The sequence below is a fragment of the Octopus bimaculoides genome, chromosome 16 (genome assembly GCF_001194135.2).
Source record: "Octopus bimaculoides isolate UCB-OBI-ISO-001 chromosome 16, ASM119413v2, whole genome shotgun sequence".
NCBI lineage: Eukaryota > Metazoa > Mollusca > Cephalopoda > Octopoda > Octopodidae > Octopus > Octopus bimaculoides.
The window spans coordinates 22146491-22157397 of record NC_068996.1 but is presented as its reverse complement, the minus strand read 5'-3'; the positions used below and the strand labels follow the sequence as shown (position 1 = coordinate 22157397).

The 10907-nt window shown below is 34.0% G+C and overlaps 1 protein-coding gene across 1 annotated transcript in view; it reads right to left on the bottom strand.

Annotated features, from left to right (window-relative positions):
• The window catches only part of LOC106871310 (trafficking protein particle complex subunit 11), a 76437-nt gene that overhangs the window by 22376 nt on the left and 43154 nt on the right, over positions 1-10907 (bottom strand). Inside the window, exon 19 of the mRNA XM_014917694.2 lies at positions 6758-6815. Within this exon, the coding sequence (XP_014773180.1) occupies positions 6758-6815 (58 nt within the window). The remainder of the gene's footprint in view (positions 1-6757; positions 6816-10907) is intronic.

Genomic DNA, 10907 nt, shown 5'->3' with positions numbered 1-10907 from the left:
CCCCCCCCCCAAAAAAAAAATAACCCATCACTCTAATAAAGAAAACAACAATAACACTACTTGGATCATAATACCTTTTGTCAAACATCTAAAATCTAATTTTATTAGATCCATTAAAAATATAATCAATAAAAACTCTAAATATGCAAGAATATTTAATAACAAAAAAATTAGATTTAGATTTTCAGTCTCTCCGAACCTTTTTAGGATAATCTCTTCTTTTAACAATAAGAAACTGGATCGATTCCATAAAAAACCCCCCAAAAAACATCAATATACCTAGCAGCTCCAATAATTCTATAACTAACAACTACTATTATCATAATAACTGAAACTCCATTATCCCTAATAAATATAGACATAACAACATAGTACCACCTAATAATTTAAATTGTAATTTCAGAAACCCAATTTAAGTTTTACAATATCTATTATACTTCTGAATATTTTTTTTTAATATTTATAGCCACAGCAAGTATTTACTACCTTAATTCTGTAATATTAACAACTAATTTCCTATTTTTCATTTTTTTACCTTATATTTAATACACACAAACGAATATAAGTTCTTACACTAATACAACTCTATTATATGTAGGTCTTTAAGCATTTCTACACCTAACTCTTGTTCTCGTTGCATTCTAGCAGCCTCCTATATACTATATTCACTAGCTTAATTTCATTCTCACACAAGAAAATTTTTTTTTTTACACACACCATACCTAATATTACTTATAACTGTCAAATCATATCCTAATTCAAACATAACTATGCTTTTCCATTGGACATCTCTATAAAACTTCCTCTAATAAATGACTTATGTGGAGTTTGAATTACTTATCTACTTACTCTTCTATAGAGGGAACGTCCCTTAAAACCTTTTCCACTCATATATTCAAATTACCGTTAGCTGCCTCAGTTTTAGTTTATACACAACTAGACTCACATTCTTTAGTATGCTCTCAATTTTCATAATGATAAATATGTATATCTGAATTTGTTCTCTGCTATTCCCTTCATCAAGTCTTCTAATATTTTGTCATGATATACATTGACAGGAAAGAACAAACAGCAAAATTTGAACTTGCAATGACTTTGACACAACTCAAAGTAGTGTATGTGATTCAATGAAGAAAAGTTATTATTAGAAAATTGACTTTTACATCTTCATATGTGACAGTTTTGTAGGGTCTGTGTAAACTTAACCAATAATTTTCATAGAAGTATGGGGTGTTGACAAGATTAGGAACTACTGCTTTGGAGAATTATTTTATTTTACTTATAATCCCTAATCTAACCTCCTTCTTCTTAAATAAAGTTTACAAAATAGATAAGTTCACAGGTTGTGGAAAGACAAGAATCCTGACATTTTGAGTAAATTTATTTGTTGGAGAGAAAAATATTTTAAATATTCATGATAGCACTGAATATCTGCTTAACTTATTTTCTCAATGCTGCTGTCAATAAAGGACTTCGTTCAGGTAGTCAAGATTCTTCCCTTCATACAACCACCTCCTAATGTGTGAACCTTATTAAATGGATTTTTACTTTCCCCAAACCATGGTGTATTACAATTTCCTAATTACTTGAAGAACGGACAAAACGCAGGAATTTCTAGAAAGTGGGAAAAAATCTACCTTGGTAACGTTTTCAACCCAAGTAAATTTTTTTCTTTAATGTTCGTAAACAAACTTGGTTTACCAACAGATATTAATTTTTGACATCTCCAACAGAGATTATTTGTTGTTACAAGCCTAGGCATAAGGTACCATCTGAAGGGGGTCTCTCCCTTTGACCTTTGTTGCCTTGCAGTGCACATGAAGATTCCCCAAAATGCTCATCATAGAAGTATAGCAGCACTATTTGTTGTATTCAGAGTATACCAAGACAAACAGATCAAAGCTGTTTGGTTTGACATTTAGCTTTGGAAAGACTGAAGTCCTTCAGTAGTTCACACACCAAAGCCCTGCAACACTGCAGACAACACATAGCATGTTGATAGCTTCTGGTATCTGGGGAGTATTAAGTATTAATAATGGATTCAACAAAGAGATATTGGTGAGGATCCAGAAGGTTAGGCACTAGAAAAACTACGCATTAAAGTACTGTAGTGTATGGACATTCACCTCTTTGCCAAATGCTATTATGGTCCATGAAATTTTGTATAAGTGTGTGAAACATGTTACACTGTATCACAAACATGTCAGATGACTCAAGTATTTTCACAACAACTTCCTGATTCATCACGCAATTTTGCAAGTGGGACTATCTCCAACTTGACCATCCCAGAGACAGCCAACTTCACATGTATTTAAGAGAAGTTTCGGATCTTGTTCAAAACGGGGGCACCAGTATTTTCTTAACAAAACACTTTGAAACTTGGGACACTGGTAGAATGTGTCATATAAAACATCTTTTTCTCTTAGTCTTCTTAACAAAAAAACGTACATCGCAAGTTATTTCATGTTAAAGTTGTCGTATTTCTGTAATTTCAACCAATGACTGACGTCCATTCAGCTGTATACATTAAGTGCTGACTACGTAAACAAACGATTCTGGCGGTGATAAAATTATTATTTCCTTGTCAAAAAATGGCTGAAGCATATTGGCAGTAACTAATAAACCTTTCTATTATAGGCACAAGGCATGGTTTTTGAGGGAAGGAGCAAGTCAATTAGGGTTAGGGTTAGGGAAAACGAACACACGTGTGTTGCCTCGGCAAAATGTCAGAAGTAATGGGAGATTAAATACGCTTTACACCGCTTAAACTGCCAAAGGTGTAGGTGTAAACAGCTGAATACTTGTCAGTGATTGGTTGAAATTATCGAAATAAGACAATTTTTTACATGAAATAAATTCGAATACAAAAATTATTTTCTGTTCTATAACACAAAATAGATAAGTATACGAAGTTTGAAAGTCTTTCGGTACCAAAAACACTACATAAAACATAAGTGAAAACTGGTGCCCCCGTTTTGAACAAGATCCGAAGTTTCTTATGGTTCAGCTCATATAGACAGGTCAACTAATCTGCATGTATAAATCCAGGATGCAGCAAAAGCTATTTTGCAGAGAGGTAAATAGGGCAGTATAAGGACGACTTGAAGTGCAGTGAAACTGAAGCCATATGGAACTGAGAACATGGTAATGAATTGATTTGATAAGAGTGGCACCACTGAATTGCTAGAGCAGTAACAAACTTTCAGAGATTCAAAGCAAGTCATGACAAAATGTACAAAGACTCTTATAGTGCCCTTCTACTCCAAGAAACAGTTTTCCATGCCCCAGGTTAGCTTTGACTGAAGAACAAACTTATCATTAAAGGCATACAGCTATGCTAACTGAAAATAAACTTGCAGGAAATAAAGGGGGTCATTTGTCATTTAAATGTGAATAAAAAAGGAATGGAAAATACAAATGCTTTCAAATAAGACAGTGCAGTGTAATTTGAGAGAATTTTAGCTGCTTTTTCTAGCAGGTCACGCCACCACTTACTTATGCGGACATTAACCTGTAGAAATTTCAGATGGATATTAATAAGACTCCTTCATTATATTGTATAGCTAGCTTAAAAGCCACAACCTGTGTGGATTTTTAAACTAGCCCCTGTGCAAGGCTAATTGAGCCTGTGGTCCAAAACTACAGACAGCTAAATAGCATGACTATAGTATATCTATAATGACTATAATGCCCTGATGTTTGATCAGTGGTTAAGGATGGATGAAAATTAATTTTCTATTGTTCCAGTCTCAAGTTGAATTCCAACTGTTGGCCAATTTGTCCTAAAGTTCTTATCTTTACGTAAAATTAGCGAAGCGAATGTCATATATCTCTCCCCCATGATCTCTGACATAAACTGACAAATGCCAATCAAGATGGTGTGAATCAGCCAAGCTTTACCTGCTAGAAATAGTAACCCAAACACTTTAAATTAAATTGCAATGCTGGATGTTCAAGGACCAAATGAAAGGCAAATTTTCAATCGCGATTCCAAAAAGGTATAATATATCTATGTAGAGAAAATGTATACTGAGATACAGGGGTCCCAAACAGACAGAATTTTGCATTTATTATTATAAGATATGTTAATAGGTCTCATTTTCTTTTTTTTCTTAAATATCTATTCTCAAAGATTTTATGTATATAACATGTAACCTACATCGTAATAGTTACTACTTTTATCCTTTAAAATGATTTTTGTATCTTATTTTCCCAAATAAACAATTTCAGTTACACCTTTTGATCATTTACACTTTCTAAAGAAAAAATAGGTTGATGTGACCCAATTATTGTAATTTTCACATTAATATTCTTTTAAGTGAACAGAACAGAAACTAAAGTCATAGGAGTAAATGTTATATTTCATTTAAATACTTTAGTTAAAATTAAAATAACTGCACATATATTTCAAGTCTCCTATTTACTGATTATTCACAATGACATCATGACAATACACACATGGAAAAATCCTTTCATTCAATATCATAAATAAATTTTATATATATCATCATTTAATGTTCATTTTTCCATGTTTGTATGGGTCACACAAAATTTGTTGAGGCAAATAATCTATCGCTAGACGCCTTTCCTGTTGCCAACCCTCACCTGTTTCCAAGCGAGGTAATATTTCCTCATGGTTAGACAATTTGTTTTACTTAAGACTGGAAACCCCCAAAACACCACTTGTGTGACTGTGATGTCCATTTACAAACATCATAAGATGTCAAGACAAGGCTACTCACACACACATAAATAAATATACAAAGGTGTGCTGAAAAGTTCCTGGCCTTAAAAGTATCGCAAAAGGCCTGGTTGGAGTCCCAACCTTCCGAGTTCTTTTACAGAGCTTAGGAAAACTGAAGAAATGCTGCAATAAGTGTGTGAATCTGAGAGGGGAACATGTTGAATAAAATCATAATTAACTGATCTTCCTGTATTTTCTTTTACCCAAAGCCAGGAACTTTTCAGTGTGTGTGTGTGTGTGTGTGTATACAAGGTCGTCTAAAGTAGGCAAAAATGAAAATAACACTAACATCTCATTGTAACATATATTTACCAAAATTACATAAAAATATCTTGAAATACTAAAGAGTAAATTTATTCAACAAAATCGTCATTGGCTTCAACCATGGCCTCCAGACAACTTTGAAATCTCCTGCAACTCTTCTGGACAGTCTCCTTGTTTAAGTTGGGGAATGCTGCCATAACCCTTGCCTTCAGTTCATCTTTGGTGTTACAAGGAGTTTTGTTGGTCTCTTGCTCAACTGTGCCCCACACATAATAATCAAAGGGGTTGCAGTCTGGGGAGTTAGGTAGCCAGATGTTAGGGGTGATGTGGTTGCAGAAATTGTCTGACAGCTATAACCCAGTCATGGCTGTCAGACAATTGTGTGGCATGGTGCAGAGTCCTGTTGCCAGACATAGGGTCTTCCAGCAGCCACCCTCTTGACCCAAGGCAGTACTACCTCCTCCAGACACTTGATGTAGGTGTTGAGTCTGAGACTGTGTAGGAAGATGAATGGAGGCCACCACTAGTGATCACTCCAAACACCATGAAGTTGACTGAATGTCTGATTTTTATCACTCTCAGTACATGTTTTGGGGACACGGCAAGTCCTCAGATTGACACCCAAACACTCTGAAATGTTCGTATTGGAGCTTTCGGTGTGAATGCCAAGCAGTTACAGCATGTTGTTTCCAAATTTCTGGCAGAGTGAATTGCATCATGGTGGTGTTTTTCTCCCAGACAGTGCCAAACTGACCCTACTATACTGTATAATTGATAAACTCGAAAACAACGCATGAAATTAAAAATATAAAATGGTGACAATTTACCCATTGCACCCTGTATATAAATACATACATACATATATATATATATATATATATATATATATATATATTAGATAACTGGTTTCTTTCAGATTTCATCTACCAAATCCACTCACACGCTTTGGTTAGCCTGGGGCTATAATAGAAGAAACTTGCCCAAGATGTTGCACAGTGGGACTGAACCCATGGCTGCAAGGTTGGAAAGTAAACTTCTTAATCACACAGTCACACGTGGTTTGTGTTGGCAAAAATTCTTATTTAGTTGGTGAAGTTCAAAATTTTATATAACTTGATATGCTTTCCCCACAGCATATCAGTTCCATTGAAGGTTTTGAACCGCAGCCATTTGAAATAAATATTTTAATTTAATAATCAAGGATAAGCTCAAAGTCAACATAATGAAGCTTAGCTCTCACCGTTTCTTTCTCTACTAAGCCAGCAGTTCAAAACCTTACCAAGTATATCTGTCTTACTTGTACATTAGTAAAGAACCTTACATGACTTGTATCATCCAATTGTAATTCAATTATCATTCCTTCTTTGTTTAATTAGGAAGAAATCTAATTAGTAGCACAAAGCTGCTGTCTGACTATCTGTCTCTTTCTCTGATCAAAAGAGATGAATGATTATTAGAGGTGTGTTTGAGATGAGTTGGAGATTAGTTTGTGGTGAGGATACATCTGAGCAAGTGGTGTTTCAAAGAAATAGATAACATTTTAATTGTCAAGTGATAGCTATCAAGATATTGACAGTGCTTTTATGTGATTAACTGACCTCCTAGAAATTGTAGGCAAAATGCTATGTTACACCACACTGTGTAAAGAAAGAGGGAAAGACAGGATGCTTATGGTTCAAGACTGACCTAGGGTTATACAGCATCATAAGTAAAAAAAATAAAAAAAAATAAAAAATTAAATTAACTTACTTGATTGCTCAGAAGAACTGATAGTCTTGCGAATCTTACAGGAAATGGACAACTAACTCTGAGTAATAGAAAAAAAAATTATGTCATTTGTAGAGCAAAGTTGACTAAAATATATAAATTATTAATTTTATATTTAAATAAAAAATATAGTTATGTGCAACAGATAATCAACAAACATGTATTCAATGCTGAGTTGAATGGCTGTGAATATTATAGCTGTTATAATATAATCATAGTAACATAGTTGGTTAACTGTGGATGTTACAACTATTATAACATTGCTTATGATGGTTATAATATCATAATAACGAAGATGTACTTGCATAGCAAGTGACCTGATCTGAGATCGTGTGCTGGAACGAAAACAATTGCAGCGTGGAAGGTGTTTATAAGCCATTTAAAATAACACACAAAGACCGTTAGATTCACTTCAACATTTAAATTTAATTTGTCAAAATATTTTCGTCGCTTTGAGACCGCGACCTGTTCACTGACAAAATTGTGCTGCACAAAACGGTCTTTGTGTGTTATTTTAAATGGCTTATAAACACCTTCCACGCTGCAATTGTTAATATCGTAATAAATATCGAATAAATATGAAAAAAAAAAACAAAAAAAAAAATCATTAAAACTTTGTGAATCTGAGTAATGACAACATTATTCTGCAATCATAGAGCTGAAGTATGAAGTATATGATTTTTAAAAATCTTTAATCTTTTTCAGTCATGACGAAAGGCAGTGCCAATTACTCTTTACAGAGCCCCTGAGATTGGTGTGAGGAGAGAGGGAGGAAAGTATTCTCAATGTGGAGATGGTCTGAATGCTTGCAATAAAGTGGACTTTGCTGAAGCTGTTCAAAGTACCTGGAAATGGTGTTAAACTGAGTGATGAATTAAGTTGACCAACCAAGCCACGATAGGATTTCAACTCAGAACATAAAGAGATTGGATTAATATCACTTTGGTATCTGGCGTGACATTTTTACAGTCCCTCTAACTCACTGCCTTGGGTTAGTACTTATTTTATCAATCCAAAAAGAAAGACAAAGTTGACCTTAGCAGGATTTGAACTCATGACATATAGAGTCAGAATAAATATCTTGAGATATTTGATCTGATATTCTATCACTTCTGCCGATTTGTTCCATAATGCAGATGTAGAGGATTTAATTTTCAAGGAGTGTCAGACAACAAACTACTTATTAAAACTGTAACATATAATATTATTCCCCTCCCAAAATTCCTTATCTTGCAAGTTACTTGGTGACCCTGCCGGTGCTGGTGCCAGTCCAAACTGTAAAGTGGTTGGCATTTGGAAGGGCATCCAGCTATAAAAATCTTGCCAAAACTGATCTTGCCTGTGCTGGTGCCAAGTAAAAAGCACTTGGTCCACTCTACAGGGTGGTTGATGTTAGGAATGTCATTCGGCCATAAAAACCTTGCCAAAATAGATACAGAAATCTGGTGCAGTCTTCTGCCTGGCTGGCTTCTTTCAAACTGTCCAATCCATTGCTGCATGGAAGGCAGATGTTAAACAATGATGATGATTCCTTCTTCACTTAGTATATAACCAACTTAATAACAGAAGAAAAAGAATAATCTCGATACATAAAAGTCAATGTATATATGTATCTATGTTCCAAGATGTGGGTTGCACACTGTGACATTTTTCTGAGATCTGAAAAAGGAATTGCTTGAATGCAATAATTCTGAGTGAATCAAATGAAGGTTGCAGACATCTTTTTAAAGTTAATTTATCCCAAAATATAGTAAATTCACGAGAATGTATTTACTTCAGACATTATACAGGAAAAAATGGATATAGCTGCTAGTAAATAATACTTTCAACTTCGTCACATTATAGCATTTATTTCATTAATCATGAATAGTTAGACATTAAAGCTGAAGTTGGCAAGTGTTAAACTAAAAAAATCACTGTAGACACATATAAATAAAAGATACATCTTGCCCACATTATACAATATGATGGCTATATTTTGTCATGACATCAGCATTGGTGAGGTTGCCAGGTTTCCTGCAAGACTGAAATATCTTTTCCTTATTGTCAACATTTGTTCAAAGCAAACCTGATGAAGAGGGTGAATAAAAGAGAAAGTGACAATAATTATAGAAACTAAATGTAACTACTGCTACTGACAAGCAGCAGTAGCAATAACAGCAGTGATGGTGGTGATAGTGGCCATAATCAACACTGGTTTTAACTACCTGTAAAACTCAAACCAGTATAACTGGTGACACACTGAAAGCTACTACTGGTACAAGGCCTGAGATTTGATGAGAGGAAAATAGTCAATTATACTGATCCAAAATTCAACCATGGCAGAATTTTGATTAATAATAATGGGCATGATAAAAGGAATACAAAAGGAGGGATAATAAGAAAGGAATACAAAAAGAGACATGATAAGAAAGGAATACAAAAGGAAGCATGATAACAAAGGAATACAAAAGGAGGTATAATAAGAAGGAAATACAAAAGGAGGCATGATAACAAAGGAATACAAAAGGAGGTATAATAAGAAGGGAATACAAAAGGAAGCATGATAACAAAGGAATACAAAAGGAGGCACGATAACAAAGGAATACAAAAGTTATGACAATAAAAGGAATACAAAAGGAGGTATGAAAATAAAAGGAATACTATAGGAAGCATGGTAACATAGCTACATATGTCATTGGAGGTTGTGTGAGAAGTACAGTCTAGAAAGGACACTGAAATGATATAAACATATAAGATCTTGTGGAATTTACAATCCAGTGTGATTCATTGTTTGATGGTCATAGACCAGGCATTGCTGTACTTGACAAACCAATGAAGGAAACCAAGATCATGGATATTGCTATACCTAGGGATGTATGAGTGGATGATAAAGAACTGGAAGAAATTAAGAAGTACAAACCACTAAAAGATGAGATTGCACAAATAGTGGGCAGTGAAGACAGTAACTGTTATCCCAGTAGTTGTAGGGGCATTGGAAGCATTAACAACCAAGTTTGAGAAATTTGTTGGAGAAACTAGGATTGACATGAGAGTAGAACATGGTCAGAAAAAACTGCTTTATTGGGGATAGTGAGGAATTTGAGACTGGTACTTGGATGTTAAGTATTGTGGAAGAAGACCCTGTGAGACCCTTGACAACAGGTTGTTGTCCATTCTTACAGAATTGACTGGATCAAGTAAAATCGAGAGCTCTGAGAAGTGAAATGACAATAATAATAACTGAAAGTCAAAGATGACTTTGGCAGAGTTTGAACTCAGAATGTAAAGTGAATAACAGTAGGAATAACTTCTGTCATCAGCACAAATAAAACGTAGTAAAGAAATAAAAGACAATTTTAACAATAAAAAATAGTAATGATTTATTGAATTAACAAAAAAAAAAAGAAAGAAATGGCACCAGAAAACAGTGTAAAACAGAAAATAAGTTTAATTATTTTACATTTGAAATATTAAAGATTTAAGGAAATGTGAAAGGTCAAAAAGAAGAACGGAAACAGACTGAAAGAGAAGAATGAAACAAATGCCATCCAGTGAAGTGAAGGAGTGCAGTAAAAGATGAGAGCAAGACAATAGAAATGCTAAGTGAAGATAAAGATGGAGTGCAATATATATATGCAAGCAAAAGTTATTCAAGAAGAATAATATGAGAGAGGGGGAGAATTTTTACAAAAGAGATATATATATATATATAACATATACTATTCTGATATTGGTAAGATCAAGAAAAAGGACTCCATCCAGTAAAAATAAACACAGGATTTAAATGTAAGCTACCATAAGATTTATTCTTTGATAACACAATAATTGGATGAGCTTGTATAGCAGTCTTTCCTGAGCCTGACACGACACACAATATAAATTCATTCAATTACAGTAATCCCTTGCCATAAAGCGATTCACCTACCATGGTTTCTTATTTAAGATTACACTGATTCCTTCATGGTGTTGTTTTGCATTTATAATAAAATAAATATATACAAATTATAAAAATAATAATAAAAAATATACAGTAACAGTACTGTTTCTACTTCGTGGATTTTCACCTATCGCGGGGAGTTTTGGAACATAACACCTGTGATAGTTGAGGGATTACTGTACTGTACTACCGGGTCATGAAACTTATAGTTGC